Here is a 20,620-nt window from a genome sequence, read left to right as displayed (position 1 = left end):
TCACATTAAAATGCACCCTGAATGTTATGCTGTTTTTGGAACACTTGTGTACTAACATCTTCCCATCTCCCAAATACCTGCTGGAGGCTCATCTTTTGAACATGGCAATATTCTCTGGACATTACAGGACTATGGAAGATCTTTCTGCACTGCACAGATCATCCTCATCTAACTGAAAGACTGACACAGACTTTCTAAATACACAAGTAATACTGAAAACATAAATCCAGAGATTTTTCCCCAAGTATTACCATGTGGGTTATTTAAACCCTGTTATGTGTGTGTAAATAAGAAGATCAATTAATCAAGAGATGTGTAATTCTGTCTCTAATGGAGACGGTCTGAGTGCTTCCTCTTGAACCACGTGACTTTTATAATTAAAAATCTCTAAACAAATGATGTTCAGAGCATTCAAATCCTTGCACAAGGAACTCTGAAATCAGTTACAAAGCCAGCATTTTCACCATAGAACCTTTAATCACAGGGAAATTAGACTGTGAGCGTGACCAGCACTCATTCAGCCTATGATCTCACAGGACAGAGTGCATGGATCTAACAGCTCAGTTCCACAAAGATTCAATCACAGCTCCACCTGCCTTCCATGAGCTCTCACCTCATTCACCTTGTGCTGGCCACATATCTCTGAGAGCTGCACTAACACTGAGGCAGCATAAAACATGCCACCCAAGATCAAATCCCCTTCCTATTTCTACTGGAACACAGAAATGGGGAGTTTCTTCTATACAACAAAGGAAAGACATTTAAGTGTCACAGCCAGAAGAAGTAAAGAACAGAACTGTGACTGCAGTTGTGAGTGAAGCCAGTGGAAGTCAGGAAACTCTGAAATAATCTTTGCTGTATGTGAACCTGAAACCCCAGGATAGCATCTACTCACAAAACATGCCTAGGAATAGATTAAGGTACCAGGCTTTTCACTAAAAAAATCCCCAAACAAACAAAAAACAAACAACACAACACACCCCCTCCAAATAACCTCCACCCTCCCGTGCTAACCAGTGTTTTCTCACCTTGATCACATTAATTAAATTGTTTTCTGGTAGACTGGAGATGGAGGGACTGGCTGAGGGTAGGCCTCCTCTTGGCTGTTTGCTCACTGTTTCTTGCATCCGACTTCTAATAAAAGAGACACTAATCTGAGCAAGGAATCAGCAACAGCCCACAAAGGCTTATTTGCATCAAACCAAAACAAAAAAACAACAACAAACCTGCATGCTTCAAAATGCCTTCAAATCAAAACAATCCTCAGGTACAGAGCAGGCACACACGCTTCCATCTCAACTTGTAACCAATTACTTACAATTCTGCCCAGCTATTTAGGCAACAATCCCTGTAAACCTCCTTTAGGAAGGTGCAAGTCAAAGGAAAATGCTCTGCTTTGCTGAATCCTTACCTGGCAGACATTGTTTGAAGTTCTGGCTTATTTAATCTTATATAAGACCTGAGCTGAGAATTTAAAGAGTATGGCTTGATGGAAGAGAGGAGCAATAGAGAACAACCTTCTGATTCTGTATTATAAGCACAAGGTTTGCTTAGATCCTCTGAAAGCAATAAATATTGAAAGGAAAACACTTACAAAATATCACACTCGTTAAAGTTGGGCTGAAGGTGCTGCAATGGAAAGAGAGACCTAAATCCAACACCCATATTGACAAAAACAGTTGACACATCAGCTAGTGAAGGAGTCCATGGTTTAGACTGCTCATCACTGATGGAAGCTAGAAGTAAAAGACATGGAATGGATTAGTTTAAAATTGATTTCTTAGTGTTAGTTCCTTTTAAGAGAAACAAACAAGCTCATCAGTCTGCATCAACTCAAATAGCTCTCATCTCAGAAGAGCTGGTACACTGAACAACAGATATGCTTATTTTCAGAACCATGAAGGGAAAAGGGAAAAGGAAAAAAAAAGTAGCCTAACACAGTATTTAAAGCTACAGAAACATCTTGCCATTTTCCCACTCAGCTCTTTCATCAAACAGAAGAATAAGCACAAAGGCAATATTTACTTTTAAGAGAACAGATTACTGTTGTGCACAGCTACAAGTAAGAGGGCATTATCATAGTGGGACTGGAAGTGGCACTAAGTAAGATGTGAAAACAGGTGAAGTTTTTAGGACAGAAGTGTCAAACAGATGGAATTCACTTCTTTGGTGAAAATAAGAAACAATGCTCACTGCAAAAGGGGCTGATTCACAGGATGACCTGTGTGTAAAAGCCGTGCAAACTAGCAAGGTAAAAAAAAAAAAAATCAAACTAGATGTAATGTAATGGGTCAAGGGTTGCACTGGATGATTTTTGAGGTCTCTTCTAACTGGATGTTTTCTATGATTCTGTTTTCCAAACAATGACAGAAGTTCTAGAATTCTGAATTGGGGCCATTTTGTGTCTTAGAGATAAGCTTGTAAGAAAAAAAACCCACAAATATAATGGAACATAACACTCAAGAAACTGCAGTTTCAGATGTGTTCAATGCAGTAAAATAAAAAGAACAACCAACAAACAAAAAACAACAACAAAAAATTCCCAAACCAACCAACCCCCAGAAAAATAATCAGCAAAACCAAAGTACCCTTAATGAAAGACTGGAACAGAGTGTCTCAAAATGGTTTAAACACTCCACAGTGGTTCAACAGCTTTCCAGGAGCAACTATAGTCTATTAGATCCTGCTCCAGGGAAAGAGATCTGCTGGGATCTTTCCCAGCCTTAATTCTTTGACTGCTCATTCATCAGTTTGAACTGTTCATTCTGAATAAAGCTTAATGCCAGCAAACCACAAAAAAGGAGGCTACATTCCCTCTCAGAGCAGCTCACAGTCTGACTTCAAACAAGATTCAAAATATAGCATACATTTGGACAGATATGAGCAAGTACTTCAAGAGAACTGTATTCATGATCTTAACTGGAAGGCTTAAATGAATTTTTGACTTTTGATGGACCTGAATAAAGTGAAGAGATGGAGAACATACAAAGGAACTTGTACTCACAAAGTATTTGGGAGTACAGATGAAGAGAAGTAAAACACAGAAGGCTTGAGCCTAAGTGTGGGCTGAAGCAGATCCTTGAGTGTTTCGATGCAGGTTTATGATTATTTTCATTTCTGCCATTTATCTGGAAAGTAAACTATACAATGCTACAGACTGGGTATGACTGTCCCCCACACAATCCTGGTCTCCAAACTGGTGAAACATGGGCTTGATGGGTGGACCACTAGATGGATAAAGAACTGGCTTGATGGCCATACCCAAAGAGTGGCTGTGAATGGCTCCACGTCCCAGTGGAGGCCAGTGACAAGCAGAGTCCCTCAGGGATCAGTCCTGGGACCACTCTTGTTCAACATCTTTATTGGTGCCATGGACAGAGGCATTGAGTGCACCCTCAGCAAGTTTGCTGATGACACCAAGCTGTGTGGTGCAGCAGACACGCTGGAGGGAAGGAATCCATCCAGAGGGACCTGGACAGGCTGGAGAGGTGGGCACAAGCCAACCTCATGAGGTTCAACAAGCCCAAGTGCAGGGTCCTGCATCTGGGTTGAGGCAATCCCAGGCACAAATACAGGCTGGGCAGTGACTGGCTGGAAAGCAGCCCTGAGGAGAGGGACTTGGGGGTACTGGTGGATGAGAAGCTCAACATGAGCTGTCAATGTGCACTTGCAGCCCAGAAAGCCAACCAGAGCCTGGGCTGCACCAGGAGAAGTGTGGCCAGCAGGTCGAGGGAGGTGATTCTCCCCCTCTACTCAGCTCTGGTGAGACCCCACCTGGAATACTGCATCCAGGTCTGGAGCCCCTATTACAAGAGGGATATGGACATGCTGGAACGTGCCCAGAGAAGAGCCATGAGGATGATCAGAGAGCTGGAGCACCTCTCCTAGGAGGAGAGACTGAAAGAGTTGGGGCTGTTCAGTCTGAAGAAGAGAAGGCTCCGAGGTGACCTTATTGCAGCCTTCCAGTATCTGAAGGGAGCCTACAACAAAGCTGGGGAGGGACTTTCCAGGATATCAGGTAGTGACAGGAGTAGGGGGAATGGAACAAAGCTGGAAGGGGGTAGATTCAGGCTGGACGTGAGGAAGAAGTTCTTCACCATGAGAGTGATGAGACCCTGGATTAGGTTGCCCAGGGAAGTGGTTGAGGCCCCATCCCTGGAGGTGTTTAAGGCCAGGCTGGATGAGGCTCTGGCCAGCCTGATCTAGTGTGAGGTGTTCCTGTCCATGGCAGGGGGGTGGGAACTAGATGATCCTTGTGGTCCCTTCCAAGCTTGACTGATTCTATGACTATGTGAAAAACATAGTAATGTTTTATTGTAATCCATAAGATATAAAATGAATGATTGCATCTTTCAAAGTAAAAGCTGGAGAGTAAACTGTTGAGCAGACCAGGCTCCTCTTCAGGTCAATTCTATTTGTGCAGCAACAGAAGCAACTCTGCACCACACGCACTGCTTTACAAACATGCCAGGACCACATCCTGGGGTACAGCTTGCACACACTCAGTGAAGACCAACTCCAAGTATTTGTGAATTACATAAGTAACAGAAGAGCTTAAATTCAAGCCAGAATCACAGAATCGAGCTAGTGCCTTTTACTTCCTCCCCAATACCTTTTTATTAACACAACAGAAATGTCTTCATTCAGGTGGCCAGTTTGCTATCCTTCAAATACTCACCATTTTTTAGTGTTATCTCCATCAATCTGTCTAAAATCTGAGTGGAAACACAACAATCAGGATGAACAGACATCATCTGTGGGGAGAAAAGAAGCTGCATGTCAAACACCATGTTGCATGATGGCATCAGTTTAACTGAAAAAACATAAACCCAACTCTTTGGCAAAATAAAGTAAGAAACAGTTACAGGAAAAAAAGAAAACAACAACCCCCAAAACAAAACTGAAACTAAAAAACCACAAAGCCTTTAAAATAAGATCCAACAAGGAGAACAGGATACTGTGAATACTGATTATTTCAAACAGTGCACAGATGCTCTGAAATCTTTAAAATTCATTATTTGCAGTATCAGAATGCTGTAACCCCATGTTGAATCTGTTGGATCATAAGAAGGTCCTGAGGGTCAAGAGAATGGAAAATACCACATATCCCTTTGGAATTTGCATCTGTGATGAAACTGAATTCCATAACGAGGAGTTGGGGCAAGAGAGTTAACTACAACCTGTTCCAGTCACAGCTGAGATGCACATATGCAAGAGTAAACTAAAACAATGATTTCTTAGTTTTTCACAGAACTCTTAACTACAAAAACACAACTATGAAGTACAGTTCATGTTTCTGGGAGCAAGGAAGAAGCTCTTTTTGACCTCCTGCAGGTGCTGGATGGTTTCCTGCTCTGTAAGTGTTCTGGATTGGATTTATCAGAGGAACTCTAAGGCTCACAGAAGAGGTGGAAGGTAATTTTGTACTGGCCAGAGGAATAACATGAAGGAGCAAAACGTTTCAGTTTTGGCAAAAGCAGAAGGCAAGTCAACAGATCCAGGCTGCAATTTTACAGGCAGTCCAGCTTTCTTTTTCTGGTTCAGGCACAGCTCAAATGTGGTAAATAAAACAGAACGGAGACTGGAGAGGAGCATTTTTGCCAGTAACAGAACAATGTAAATTCCTGGGCATTTAGACACCAACAGAGACATCTAGAAAGCAGACAGCCACCACATTTCCTTTGAGAACAGCTCTAAACTTTTTCCTAAGCCATAATACACATCAGCCTTTTACAGATGAAAATTATCTGAATATGTAGGCACCTCTGAAGATTTAGAAGCTGATATATGGAGACACAGTACTCTTGCACTTTTTAATACTGCAGCACATACTTTTTCTCCAAGGATAGAAGGAAATAACATTAATATTTGCTTGTGATTTGGCCTACACTATTACATCCTGAAGTCTCTTCTCACCTGGCATGTACTGTGCCCTTTTCAAATGGAGTAACATGCATGTAGATGGACAGGAATGCAGCCATTCAGAAAGCATGGATAAAAAGCTATCCCTAGTGTTTTATCCCTAGTAACAATCAAAGTATTTAAGACTGGAGAATAAATGAGAACACAGAAAGACTTTTTTATTTGAAAGTTGTCAATGAATTCAAAAGATTCATACACTTGTTCTGATTATGCCTGCTACAACTGGAAGAATTCCTACATTCCAGGAAGAATATTATACCCTGACAGAGTATAATTGCAAAAATAGTACAATCTTACCTGGAAAAGCCACTTTAGAATTGGTATGGGACACAAGATACAACTGTAAGCAGAACTTAGAAAACCATTAACAGCTAAAGAAAGCTGCTGTGTTACACCAAAACTGCAAGACAAAGATGGGCATGGGAAAAGAGGAGAAAAATCAATTAGTGGTTGAATCAAAACTTGCACAAAGGCATAAGAACTTTCCCAACCCCTCAGATCATCATCAAGATCTGAACATCTGAAACATGTTATTCTTATGCTTTTACCTATGAGAAATACTATAGTAATTAAACCTGATTTGTTATTTAGAACAACTATCTTTTTCTCCAGAATGCCATACATAATTTGGAAGCATCTTCATTTTCAGAGAATAGCTTCAAACAAACACTGATTTACACTGTTGTATTGTGAACCATTATGCCTGTCTACAGAGATCACAGAATCATAGAATCAAGAAGGCTGGAAGAGACCTCAAAGATCATCGAGTCCAACCTGTCACCCTAAACCTCATGACTGCTATGTTCAGTGAGACCAGTGAGTAAGATTTTTTACTGTCCAGTGACCTTCACCAACACATTTGGAAGAGAAGAGAAAAACCTTTGTTTGATTTTTTTTTTAAATAATACTTTAAATAGAGTCAAGAAGCAAGCTAAAGCAATTAAAATCAGTTTAGACTCACTGTGCAAATTTATCAGGTGAAAAAGTCTCTATTGGATCATCAGAAAACGTTTTTAAATTAATTATCAACTTAGTTTTAGTCTTCTTTAGAAAATCAGGTATGTTATAAGCAATTAAATTAAAGATACCCAGTTTCCCACATATCCTTCTTTAGTCTCCTCTGTTCTCAGTATCTACTAAAACAACTAGCTCTGTTGAGAGACATGTCCTAACTTCGTCACATACTCTTCACCTGTCTGACTGAGCAAGTGGCTAGGAAGACATTTGTGTGCCATCTGGACAGCCAGAACATGCCAGCTGTACCAATGGGCTCATATTGGTTGAGGCCCCATCCCTGGAGTCATTCAAGGTCAAACATGATAGAGCCCTGAGCAACCTGATCTAGTTGGAGATGTCCTTGCTCAATGCAAGGGGGTTGGACAATATGACCTTTGAGGGTCCCTTCCAACTTGATGCATTCTGTGAGAACGCATAAGCACCTGAATGGTAATTGCTTTCTGCAAGGGATAACGTGTTTAATTCTCATTCCTCCAGTCCCTGATTTACAACATACTTTTGAAGCTTACATTCTTGTGATCTTCAAAACAAATTAATAGAGAGGCCTGAAGCCAAAAGAGTTTATCACAAACATCACTTCCTCGAGAGATCAGGAGAAGCCACCCTGCTCCTCTTCACACCCACAACAGCGCATACACATGTATACAAAATCCTTTAAGATTAAAGGAATTGTTTCTCTGATGCAAGTCTGAAATAACCACAGTTCTTCAGGATTTGCACTTGTGGTAATAGGCATGAATTTGTCCAGCTACTTGTAGCCTGGAAGCCACATAAATATAGAATACAAATCCCTATGAGTTAACAGAACAGTTGTTTATATACAGACAAGCACATGCCTGCCTCAGTGACCGAATCCAAGAGATGTCAGAAATTGTGACTTTCTCCAATTCTCATTAAGTGGAGATCAAAGTCTCAGGCCCATTCAGCACAAAAATACCTAAAAGTCTTCCAGATCAATCAGCTCACCGCAAAGACCCTCCTTCTGTCTTGGGATAGTTAAGCTTTTTTTTGTTATAACATTTCACTTCTGCATTTACCTTCCACAAACCGGTCAGACTATCAATGATAACCCAACACAGCAGAAGTATGGAAGAGGCCAGGGCACCTATCGTTTTTTCCTTATGCCTCATTTAAGATGTTTGTTTGTTTTGGGATTTTTTTTTCCAGAATTCTAGAGGAAAAACGATGAAAGCTTCAAGCAACAATTCACTGTTCCAGAAAGCTAATCTGGAGAAGAGAATTCCAGGGAGAGAGAGTATTTTTTGCCTACTTAGTAAGACAGAGCTCATTTGCATGCAAAGATACTGTTTTATCTTAAAATTTGCTAACACTGAAGAAAATCCTACAAGCAAACACAAGAGTGAAGAGGATATTCCTACCTAAGAAGGAGCTTTTCTTTAGAATTTTGAGGGATGAAGTAGAAATTCCTCAAGTCAAGGTTATGTTGATTGAAGATTTTCCCGGAGGTTGATAAATCAAATATATCTTCTCCAGGATGGCTTTTAGGTATGGCATGAGCTACTATTGAAAATCTCTTTATAAATGCCCTGTAAAATTCAAAATTGCTTTTATGAATTTCAACACAGTAATGTCCAAGAAAATCCACCCAACCACAAAAGACAGCAGCAACAGTTCACATGAAACATATTAACAACAACTGATGGACAGAGAGATTATAAAGGCTAGAGAAGTGAAGAGCTATATTTAATTGTTTTGGAGTTGGAAGGACCTGTGTTCCTCTGAAAGATCTTCATCTCCATCTCCATGGGCATTCTCATCTTCTCCATCTGATGAATCAGTTTCCCCTCCTTGCATGTCGTCCAGTAATCGCTTCTCTAGTTCATCTATCCTGAAGTAACAGTAGCAGCAGAATGTATCATCAACATTCAGTATTTACAATAGAAGACAATAAAATTTAAGCTCTGAAGATGAACCTGGGAGTCAGTAGCCAACCTTGTGAGATATTGCATCTGAATAGAAACAAGCATCTTGCTGTTCCGAAAGACAAAGTAGATGTTTCTCAAAGCCTAATTAATTTCCAACAGCACAATCACTCAGTTTGTCAGAGACAAATACACTCAAACCAACTTCTGACAGAACTTTTCGTAATCGTACAAAACTTTCCATCTTCTGGTTGAATTTTTTTGTTGATTTTTTTTAATGTCATGCTAGTATTTGATTTGTTGAATTGGTTTAGTTACAGGAGTATTCGCTTTTCCATTCAGCTTTTTACGCACTTGTTGGTCCTGCCAGATGTACATTAGTGGCATCAGCAGGTAAAGCTTAGTTTGCTGCTACCCAAACTCTGTTTTAGGGAGATGAGGTAAATCTAAGCTTCCATGACTCCATCCCATTTTTTTTTCAAGGCAGCTTTAAGAAACAAACCTTTTAGATTCTTCTTTCTCCTTCAAGAGGTGTTCTAAGCTGTTCACATATGACACCTGGCTAACAACAGGAGGCTTAGAAAGCTGTAAATGAAACAGTAGGAAATTAAAAAAAAAGGACCCAGAAATTATCAATTAATTCAGTATTAGACAACAAACATTACCACAATAGAAACCTCTTCAAATTTTAGCATTTTACCTGAAGAGTAAAATTCAAAGGAGATTGTGACAAACAGGACAATTAACAGTTTAGGTTTCTCAGTCCCTAGACAATTTTATAAAATGATCACTCTCTCTGGGATTAATTTAGAAATAACTGTGTTTCAGGATGGATCTGAACAACAAAGCAAATCTCTGCTACTCTTTCTGGAGCCTGACCTCCAGATAACCTTCACACACATACATGCACAAAAAAAAAAAACACAAACACCCAGAAGCCTTTTACCTCATAGCTTTACTAATATCATCCACTGAGACCCTGGGAATCCCAACTCTTGTGCATGAGACAAAAACCTCAAAAAATTGTTTAATACCTCTTTGTTACTTTCAGGAGTCCCTAGAGGGCAGAGCATCAGCATTCACTAGAGCACCTCCAAAATCATCAGACAAAACAAAGCTTCCAATCAAAATCCTAATACAAACCCAAATTAAGAGGCTAAGAGAATCAAAACCACAACAGACAAAGAAAGTCTTAACCACCACCAAAATTAGATTTTCCGTAACCAGTGGCAGTAACCATTCACCTAGTAGCAGACAGACAACACAGATTTGAAATCTTTTGTGGCCATGATTCAGCACTTTGGAAACGTGGTGTCCTTCTGACAGCACCTTATTAAATTGTAAGCCTCTTCCTATAAGCTGCTTCCTTTCAGGAGAGCACAATTCAGTTAGATCATACTCTCTCATTGGGAATTTTTCTATTACCCAAAGGTAATAGAATTTAGTTTAAGAAGTTAGTGTCCATTTGCTACTAAAAAAGAAAGCTAATACAGCATTGTTTTTTTTTTTCTGTTTTCAGAGACAACTTTCCAAAGTAAAAAGCACCATGACTGTGTGGGAAAGCTGAAGACCTCTTACCTTATTTTATATCTGGTTAGTATGTCTAAAATGACTGTTGATCAACTGAAGAATCAAGACTTTATTCTAGTGTGCACGAATATCCCTTCTTACAAGACAACAGAAGAATGCTAGCATATGTAAAAAATCATGACCATGGAAATGTTGGGATAATTCTTCACCATTTTGTCTTACATAGCCATTATTTACGGCGAGACAGGATAGGCCAAATATCGTGGTCACACACACGTTCCACAAACATTTGATCTAGGCTGCATCTGTTTATCAGTCTTAGCCATTAATTACATAGACGTGGTGGTTAGGATTGTGGAATACCTATGTAACCACAGAGGTCTGATCTATAACGTGCTTGCATAATGAATCATAAGAACAGATAAAATAATTACAGCTGTTCAGCATCTGCCTATGGAGACAGTAATTCAGCTAACAAATGAGCTGTAACAGAGATTTAAAAGCAGGAGGAAGACAGGAGTGTTTATACAAGTATTCTGCTGTTTGTTTTCCATTGTAGAAAATCGTAACGGGCTGATCCCAGCCAGTAGCTAAGCACCACACAGATTGTTCATTCCCTCACCCAGTGGTGTGAGGGAGTACGAATAAAAGCAAGAAAATTCATGGGTTGAGATAAAGGCAGTTTAATAAGTGAAGGAAGAGTTAATAAGGGGAAATAAAAGAAGTGGTGCAAAGGCAATCACTCAGCACCTTCCACAAGCAAAAGGGTACCCAGCTAGACTCCAGGTAATGGACACATGCCGGACCACTTCTGCCTGCTTGGTTTTGGTTGCTGAGCATGGTATGATACAGCATTGAATACATCCCTTTGGTCGCCTGGGGTCCAGGCTCTGCCCCCTCCCAACTTCTGCCAGCTCTGTCCTATTTGCTGTAGGGGCAGTGGGAAGAGAAAGACTTGATGCTGTGCAAGTACTGCTCCACAATAGACAGAAGATTGGTCTCTTACCAACACTGTTTTTGTTAGAAGCACACAGCACCATACAGCTAATACAAAGAAAGTTTAATTCCAACAGAACCAGATTCAGTACAAAATCTTTTCATCTAAATGAGGGCTGGAGCACCTCTCCTATGAGGACAGACTGAAAGAGTTGGGGCTGTTCAGTCTGGAGAAGAGAAGGCTCTGAGGTGACCTTATTGTGGCCTTTCAATATCTGAAGGGGGCCTACAAGAAAGCTGGGGAGGGACTTTTTAGGCTATCAGGTAGTGACAGGACTACGGGGAATGGAATAAAGCTGGAAGTGGGGAGATTCAGGCTGGAACTGAAGAAGTTCTTCACCATGAGAGTGGTGAGAGCCTGGAATAGGTTGTCCAGGGAGGTGGTTGGGGCCCCATCCCTGGAGGTGTTTAAGGCCAGGCTGGATGAGGCTCTGGCCAGACTGATCAAGTGTGAGGTGTCCCTGCCCATGGCAGGGGGGTTGGAACTAGATGATCCTTGTGGTCCCTTCCAACCCTGACTGATTCTATGATTTCCACCTGACACCACATGTGTCAGGAATGCCACATCAAGTCCTACTGCAGGACCTTCCTAATTAAAACATTCTTTTACATTGAAACTTCAAAAACCACTACTTATTGAACAAATAGGCTAGCTTTTAAAGAAAAGATCAATTCATCACCATAATATCCTGTAAACTGGGTTTCAAACACTTCACCTATCCCTTGTGAGAAGTCATTGATCTTTCTGAATTTCTTTCCAAAGTACCCCAGACCTCCATTAAATTCAGCCTCAAAGAAAACATCACACTTACAGATCAAGAACTCACACACAGATTTCTGACAATCACAGGCTGTTACAAGGATGTATGACTGGAGTCTAGCACATGGATCTCTCAATGTCTAGATCAATTTCCTCTAATTAATTTCAACTCAAAAATCTTACCTGATCAGGAAAATGAAAACATTAGATCATCTTCTAAATGTAACCTCCTGCCTTTTTCTTTACTGGGAGAAAGAAGCATCAGAACTCCTAAAACCCAGCAGAAGGCATAAAGCTAATGCAATTGAGCTGCACAAACCATCTTTCAGCCGCTCCAAGCTCAGCAGCAAGCACACCCTTTCTCCAACTACACTGTATAGCACAGTACCCTCGAGTAATCAGATTTGCAGGTAAATAACTGTGTCTTCATGCATTAGGAATAAAGAGAAAAAAAATCATATTAAAAATGCAACATAACAAAGCTGATGAACATTCTCTTCGTTTTTGTTTGGGTTTTTTTGTTTTTTTCTTTTAATGTTTTTAGCCACTTACATGAAGCTTCATTAATGGAGTCATAGTGTCCTGACCAAAACTGTCAAGACACAATTCTTCCACGGTTCCTGTTTGCGGCCTGGGACTTGAAGAGAGAATTTCATGCAGTGGCACGAATACTTCGTCTTCATTGCTGTCATCATCATCCAGACTGCATTCTAAATTCTCATCTTCACTGTCAAAGCTGCTTTTTGATTTTCCATTCAACTTGGACTTGTCTGTACAGGTGCTTTCAACTTTTAACTCTCCTGAGAGCTGTGAAGACAGATGGCCACTGTCTATGCATTCTTCTTTAAAAGGCAATGAACAGGGAGCACTTTTACCAGTCTCTTCTGAGAATGCAGGTTTCCCAGAGCCTTCAACTGAACAAGAAACAGAAGCATTTTCTGAAGTCTTGTCTATTGTTTTTGAAGAACTGTTGCTGAACTGAATACTGTAAGCTTTACCATGTGCATGCCTTTCTGGTCTTTTCCCATCTTGCTCTTTCTTATAAGAAGTGTCCAATACCTGAGATAAGGCAGCATTCTGCAGCTGAGATTTCATAACTTTTGTTTGTGTTAAGTGGTGAAGAGAAGGCAACACAGTACTCTTTTCCTGAGAAAAAGGAAGGGACTTTTCCAAGAAAAAGTGTGAGTTAGCCACCTGCAATTGATTCTCTTTGGTATCCACAACAGAAATACAGTTATTTTTGCCAGGACTGTATGCAGAATATGAAGATGACAAACTGACAGAGCAATTATTTTTCTCACTTTTATCACTTGAGCTGAGGTATTCCTCTGGAAGAGCAGAATCACGTCTAGGTAAAGAGCCAGCCTCCATTAGTTGCAGAACATCACCACAGGTAGACTTCAAAAAGGTAGTTTTTACAAAGTTAGGCCTCCTATTCTTGCATTTTGCAGATGATCTGCTAAAAGCCTTGTCGTTGAAACTTGATACTTCAGACTGACTTGAACGGTCTGCATCCATATTCATAGCAGTGCGTTTTCTTTTCCCAGGAAATTCCATTTGCTTGGTTCGCCCGGAAGACATCTTGAATCTAAGGCAGCATGGAGAAACAGACTGGCTTTTCCACATACCAGCAGCCATCTCAGATGATGTTTTCAGTGCACCTGGAGAAGATGTCTCATGTTTTGAAACCTGCTTTGGTTGAGATGGGTCATCTATGAAGCATTTAAGAAAAAAGTAAACCGGTGTTATCATGTTTGAAAAACAAACAGTATCAAAACTGTAAGAGCTTACTTTATCAGAAGCTACAGTGCTTCCACTCTGCTTGAACACAATGGACCACAGTAAAGATTTAGGTGATACTGTACTGTTACATTATTATTGTAATTAACTTGGAAATTAAATGTAATCCCTTTCTTTTAAAGCAGCTCTATAGCCGCCACAGAATGCTTCCCTACACACACTAGAATCACTCAGTCTCTGGAAACTGACAATAGCCCAGATGAGGTATGGAACTGGAAGAAAGGTTCTGTAATTATATATTATGGTTATAAATAATCATCAGAATGCAAATACTACGAAAATACTGCCAAAAAAAATAATAGTGGTAATAAAAAGGCATTCAGAATACGAAGAAATCTGTTTTCAGGCTATGCTTCTATGGCACAAGAGTGCACCTTCCTCACCACACTTGGTTCAACAATAATGTTCTTTCCTGATTCAGCTGAAAGGCAAAATTTCACTAAAATTCCAAGTTAGTTTTAATCCTCTTCAAGCTTGCTGTCTGTTAGAAATAACCTTGACAATATAGCAGGTTTGGTTTTTTTTAGAGAGACGATACAGAAAAATGTAACTTCAAGAAAGAAAACAAAAACACCACCACACACAAAACCCAAAAAAACCCCAACAAACCAAAACCAAACCACACATTAAATAGAGACACTGAGTAAAGAACTTGATTGTTAAATTAATCCCCTATTATCAGCACTGCTTCTACCTGAGGCAGTCTCCCTTGAACCAGGATGTGGTATTTTTCTTAAAGGACATCCATTTCCCTAAAAATAAAGACAGAGAAAATAAAAAAAACTTAATAGGATACTTTTAAAAATCAGGCTGTTGACATCTTAAGGCAATTGTTCAATCTACAACAGACTTAGTTCCACAGAACACAGCCCACATTTCCTATCTTTTCATCAATTTTGCCTCAACTTCTAAACTTCTCCACTTTTAGGGCCATTAGCCACTTGCATCCCCGGGCTATTTGGCACCATCACCCAGCTGGCTTTCCTCAAAGAAAGTCACTAGGAACTTAAATAACAAAATGACAGAAAGCACAGACAAGCAAATACATGTTTCATTCATGTACATTATGAAGGCACACAGAATGATCCTCCTTGCAGGTAACCAGCAATCTTTTAAAGGGTTTTCTTGGCTGGTAAAAAACGAAATATAATGGAACCTGTAATGAAACACTACATACTTAATAGAACCATACTTAATAGGACCTAACTCTGGGTAAATACTGTGGCTTATGTGCATAAATCTGAACTATTAACTGCAACTTTTACAGGCAGAAATTGGACAGATCCTTTACTGCATTGTAAGAAAACACAAGGTTGTAAGACACTTCAGATAAAGACATTTTTTTCCACAAAATACCATTAAAAGTTACTATTTCCATTACATTTCAATGCTTGCATCTAGCCCAGAATATCTCTCCTGGTTTTAAACCAGGATTTCTTATTTAGTTTAAAATAGTTAAGAACCAGCTTACCCACGCATGTCCTAAAATTTACAAAGGAATAGCAAAAAAGCATAAATTGAAAAATGCAGGACCAAGAACCTCAACCTACACTGAAAAAGGGGAAAAAAAAAAAACCACACCAAACCTGAAAAAAAGGTAAATTAAAAAAAATCACATGCACTGTGGGTCACTGATTTCCACATTTAAGGACCTTGTTAAACACACTTGATGTGATTCACTTGCTCCCGAGAATGGCTTTACAGGATATGGCTTAGATTGTTTCATTCTATGTTTCTTCTGCTTCCTTTCTCTGCTGAGAACTTCCAGTGACAACCTAAATTCAGAGTCAGTTGGCACGCCAGACAATTTCATGGGAAGATGTGGGGCTTGGCACAGAGATGTGCTGCTCACAGTGCCATTATATCTAGCACAGGCTTTCCAAGTATCAGCTTCCGATGATGAAAGCCATTTGTCAGCCTCAACTAAAGATCCATACAGTCAGTTTGCTGTTCCCAACTGTTCCACAAGACAATGGTGTGCTTGTTACACCCAGACACTTCTCATTTCTTCCCTGTTCTGACTTGACAGTTTTGTCCCTTTTGGCCAAGAAATAGCTGTGAGACCCTCTGGTAACAAGGAGTTTTTGAACCACGACTTTTGGGCACAACAAACCCAGTGCCTTGCATGCTTTGCCATTCTCTAAAGTGTTTACACTGTCCTTTTTCCTCCTTAATTCCTCTCCAAAATGCATCTACCACAGGACTTGTGTTTGGTGTTTGGTCTGGCATCTTTTTTCTTCTGACCTTTGGAGAAGATACTTTCTTTTCAAAACGTTGGACTGACAGTCCAATTCCTGCATCTCTGATATTGCCTCTGTCTGGTGAACACAACACAGTTCTGTCTTTGTGGCCAAGGTCTAAGAGAGAAAAGACAAATTATTAATAATCACAATATTGGGCAGGGGAGAATCTTATAGGACTGCATTACTTGATACTTAATCTCTCTCCCAGGCAATCCAAAATTAATGTAATTAATAATTCAGTTTTGTTAGTGCCATGCAATTTATTTCATATCAAAGAACTGCATGACCTATGTCACAGCTTCAGTTGTTCTAAACAATCTAGCTTAAGACAGTATCTTGGAAGAATAATTACATCACCGTTTAAATAAATTCATTTTAATAGGAAATTAACATCTTCAGATACATTATTAGAAAAAAATTTACGTCTGTGCATTTTGACATATTTGTTAAGCTGCATTCATTACATTGCTGCTCCAATCTGGAATAGGATTAGTCTACACTTCTGTACACCTATATTAACAATACTCATATAAATATCTTCCATTAAAAAAAAACAACACATATTTACCTGGGTTTAAAATTGGTTTGAAGAACTCTGTAATGGTCTTGTTTCTGAAAAGACAACATAACTGTATCATTTTGAAAGAACAATACTTAAATGCCCATACAGTGAACACTGATAAAATTTAAATGCTGTAATGTATTTCCATAGAGTTTGTTTTAATGCCAGGAGCTCTTCTTTCTGATAGATCAAAGGAAGCATCATTGTTCTCACCAATTTCTATCCTTCTTTGCTTGGCTAATGAAGCTAATCTGTCCATTTCTTGATTCAAGCTGTTTCCTTTATCATCCTATAAAGTCTTAATCACCCTTCCAGCTTAAACTGAATTTTCTTAAATGGGAACAACTTCATCTGTATCCAGTACTCTCTGTGAAACTTCACCAGTACCTTATGGTGACGGTGTTAACCTCCTCATCTCCACTCTCCACACTTGGAGCTGGTAACTCCTACTGTAATTTTTTTGTTCTGTTAAGGTGTTATAGTGGTAAGCAGCTGGCCTGATCAATACCATCAGTGACCAAACCCCATTCAACACATTACTGGTTGCAATTAAGTCTAACCACAAAGTTCTATCTGCAGCCTTGTTATCCAAGCCCCTTTGTGCACCCATTTGTTGCCTTTTCACACATCTGGTGCCAGGCTGGGATGCAAATTCCTATCTGCATTACTACCAGACTTCTCAGTAAGAACTACTAACAGCACTGCCCCTTAACAAAACACACATCAGTGTTCTCCCTCTCAGCACACACTACAGGCATCTTCTGGCTTCCAACAGAAGGAGCAGTCTACAAAGATATTATTTTTACATATACCCAACAAAACAATTAATAGCTTTAAACTGGAGGTTATTTTCTCTAGCAAGACTAAGTGGGACTTCAGAACACCAAAGGCATTTCTCCATGAGGGAACGTTACTTCTAAAAACGGGCAGATTGTCTGAGTAACTACAATTTGAACATTAAAATACATCAAGAACTGTGAACTTGCTGTCTTCATCTTATCCCACACAGTCAAAGTTTAGTAACAACTTCAAGGCTAAACTTGTGCCTGTTTTGGAAGTATGTCTTCGAGTTCCAACAAGATATTGGTGCAAGAAACCAGGAAAACAGATTTAAGACCTTCTTCCATTTTTTAATCTTCATTTAATCTTCCTGTGCCTTCCAAAATAAAGCTATATTGTTACTGTCTGTGTAACAGCGATTACACAGGCAAGACTTATTTATTCAAGATCCTAAGCTAATATATCCAAGCATCCAGATATGACTATGCTTTTGCAGACTCAACAACCATTTCTGACGTCCAGGCCAGAAGAACTCACTGCTCACATGTTCAAACTAAACTTGGATTTAAATCTTTCCAGAAGATGCACCTAACAGACATCTCAAGTCTTTCAAAATTAAGGGCACAAGCTGCACAAAAGAGGGAGGAAAAGAAGGAGGGAGGAAATTCTTTTACTTGTTTAAAAATATCCCAAGTATTCTTTAAAAGTAATTAGTGTCTACAAGCCTTAGAAGTGGTTATCTCCAATTGAATAAAACCTGTACTTTTAAACATTGGCAACAGCTTAGAGAAAGAAAACCCACAACGTGGGAATATACTACAAAATGTTACTACATCTTTGATAAAATGGAGCACCTTGAAAAGCACTGTAGAAATAACCAAAAAAACCAAGCCAACAAAACAATCCAGAACAGAAAGTCACACTGTAACCTCACAACAGTCCTTTTGATGACCACAGCAAAACAAGGATATAAAAAAGTAGTTTCAGTTTCTTGGGCTTCTTAAGAAGCAAAGCAGAAGAGAAACTGAACTTTCATCTTCTGTTTCCTCCAAATGTCAGGGGGGAAAAAAAAAACAACAAAAACCCAAACAAACAAAAAACCCAGGAGCCCACATCAACAGAAATTAACAAAATAGGGTGCTGTTAATGGCATAATATTGTGGTTTAAGTCCAGCAAGCAACTAAGCACCAGTCATCCGCTCACTCACACCTCCTCTCTGCTTCCTCTCCTCCATGCCCAGAATGGAGAGAATCAAAACCAAGTAAAAGTCATGGGTTGAGATAAATTCAGTAACTGAAACAAATTGAAAATATTTCAATAACAAGAGTAATTAAAACTAAGATAACAAAAGGAGAGTGAAATAAAACCCAAAAAGGACAAGTGATGCACAATGCAATTGCTCATCACCAGCTGACTGATGTCCCCTGGCCAACTGCCCCCAGTTTACATACTGAGCATGATGTTGTATGGTATGGAACGGAATATCCCTTTGGCAAGCATGGGCCAGCTGTCCTGGCTGTGTTCCCTCCCAACTCTTTGTGCCACTCCAGCCTTCTTGCTGGCAGGGCATGAGAAGGTGAAAAATCCTTTACTTGGTTGTTTCTAAGTATGTCAGTGTTTTATCAACATAACTCTCATACTAAATCCAAAACAAAACCTAACACTGTGTCAACTACTAGGGAGAAAATTAACTCTATCCCAGCCAAAACCAGGACAAATAAGATAATTATGACTGCAAGAAACAAAATGTGTTTATTTCAGCGGCCTCTAAAAAACCTTAAGTCTTTGGCAGAATTTGGACTTCTAATTGGTAGCCAAGTTTGTCATGTCCAAAAACCGTCACTGAGAGCCACTGCTTTCACAGGAGATCTTGTCCTCCAGCACCATTAACAGTACAGTTCACAGCTGTAACAGGCTTGAAAGCCGAATTAGTAACTGAAGTTGTCTCTTTAGAGCAACTCAGCTCTACAGGTAGGCTTGCCCTCAAAACTGAGACATAAGATGGGAGGAAATACAGGTACATGTGGGAGGACTTACAATGTTTTGAGTGATATGCTTTAAATGCTAGTCAGTACTTAGCCAGACATCTTCAGTTTCTTTGTAGTCTCTCAGGTTGCCTGGCTATTAGGCCCCTTTAACCTTGGCCAACAAACTGCTATCACCACCACAGGAAAACAAGCGCCAGCGCCTCGGGGCTGGACTTCCCAATGGTGCAAGTACTAAGGAGGCAGGCGCCGGGCACTGATGACGGCTGGAACACCCCTGTGCTACCTGACAGTCTCACGGCCACATCTGCCAAGCTCGGCGGGGTTTGACAGGCAGGCTTTGATAAGCCGGGTCTGGGCTCGGCACCCTGAGGCTCCGGCTGCCCCCGCTTGGCGCCACCCGAGCTGCGCGCGCCCCCTGCCGGAGGCGTGACACAGGCGGGGAGCGCCCCTACGCCCCACGAGGCGCGGTGCACGCCGGGAGCCCAGGGGCGCCCCGCTAGCTTGGCGCGGAAAATTTTGGAGACAGTAGCCACCTCCCACGTCCCCGTGTGCCCCTCAGCCGCTCCCTGCCGGTACCTGAAGTCCTGGGCCATCGCTCTGGCCGTGGCTGCCGCCGTAAAATGGCGTCGGGACCCGACCACGGGCAAGCCCGGAGACGGCACGCCCACGCCGAGCGGCCAGGTCATGGCGTGGGTTGCCCGGCCGACCCCACGCGGCGGACGGGAACGAGAAGACCGGCTGCTCCCGGCATCATCAAAACGGAGGCCTCGGCCCGGAGAGACCCTCACCTCCGTAGGCTGCAGGCGGGAGCCACCGGGAACAAGGTGTGTTTTTTGGTGATTTTTTTTTTTTTTTAAAGTTCGGTCGCTGATTGGCTAAGCGGCTGAAGCAGTGGAGCCTTCTGTTGGTTCTTCGGTGTCAGGGGCGGGACGGGGATCCAGAGCGCCGTTGTGATTCGCTGCGAAGAGAGCGGGAGCATCCTTCCGCGGCCGGAGGAAGTCGGGGCCGCTCGGCTCCTTGGCGCTGCCACTCACCACTCCAACCCCTTCCCGCGCTCTGATTGGTGCGCGCGACGCACAACCCACCGCTGGCGCGAGCGCACGGCGCCACCGCCTCCGCCCCCCGCCCCCGGCCTCCT

At 41.0% G+C, this 20,620-nt stretch overlaps 1 protein-coding gene across 1 annotated transcript in view; it reads right to left on the bottom strand.

Moving 5' to 3' along the window:
• Window positions 1-20,168, bottom strand: part of SLF2 (SMC5-SMC6 complex localization factor 2) — a 28,094-nt gene extending 7,926 nt beyond the window's left edge. The window contains 15 exon segments of the mRNA XM_054382393.1: window positions 1,029-1,134; window positions 1,595-1,736; window positions 4,679-4,754; window positions 6,220-6,322; window positions 8,319-8,486; window positions 8,669-8,788; window positions 9,325-9,407; window positions 12,661-13,820; window positions 14,603-14,660; window positions 15,575-15,834; window positions 15,837-15,872; window positions 15,875-16,076; window positions 16,078-16,265; window positions 16,720-16,763; window positions 20,059-20,168. Of these exon segments, the coding sequence (XP_054238368.1) occupies window positions 1,029-1,134; window positions 1,595-1,736; window positions 4,679-4,754; window positions 6,220-6,322; window positions 8,319-8,486; window positions 8,669-8,788; window positions 9,325-9,407; window positions 12,661-13,820; window positions 14,603-14,660; window positions 15,575-15,834; window positions 15,837-15,872; window positions 15,875-16,076; window positions 16,078-16,265; window positions 16,720-16,763; window positions 20,059-20,168 (2,856 nt within the window).
• Between the last annotated feature and the right edge of the window lie 452 nt (window positions 20,169-20,620).

This window comes from Indicator indicator, chromosome 7 (assembly GCF_027791375.1).
Source record: "Indicator indicator isolate 239-I01 chromosome 7, UM_Iind_1.1, whole genome shotgun sequence".
Classification (NCBI taxonomy): Eukaryota; Metazoa; Chordata; class Aves; order Piciformes; family Indicatoridae; genus Indicator; species Indicator indicator.
This window is presented reverse-complemented; position numbering and strand designations above follow the sequence as displayed.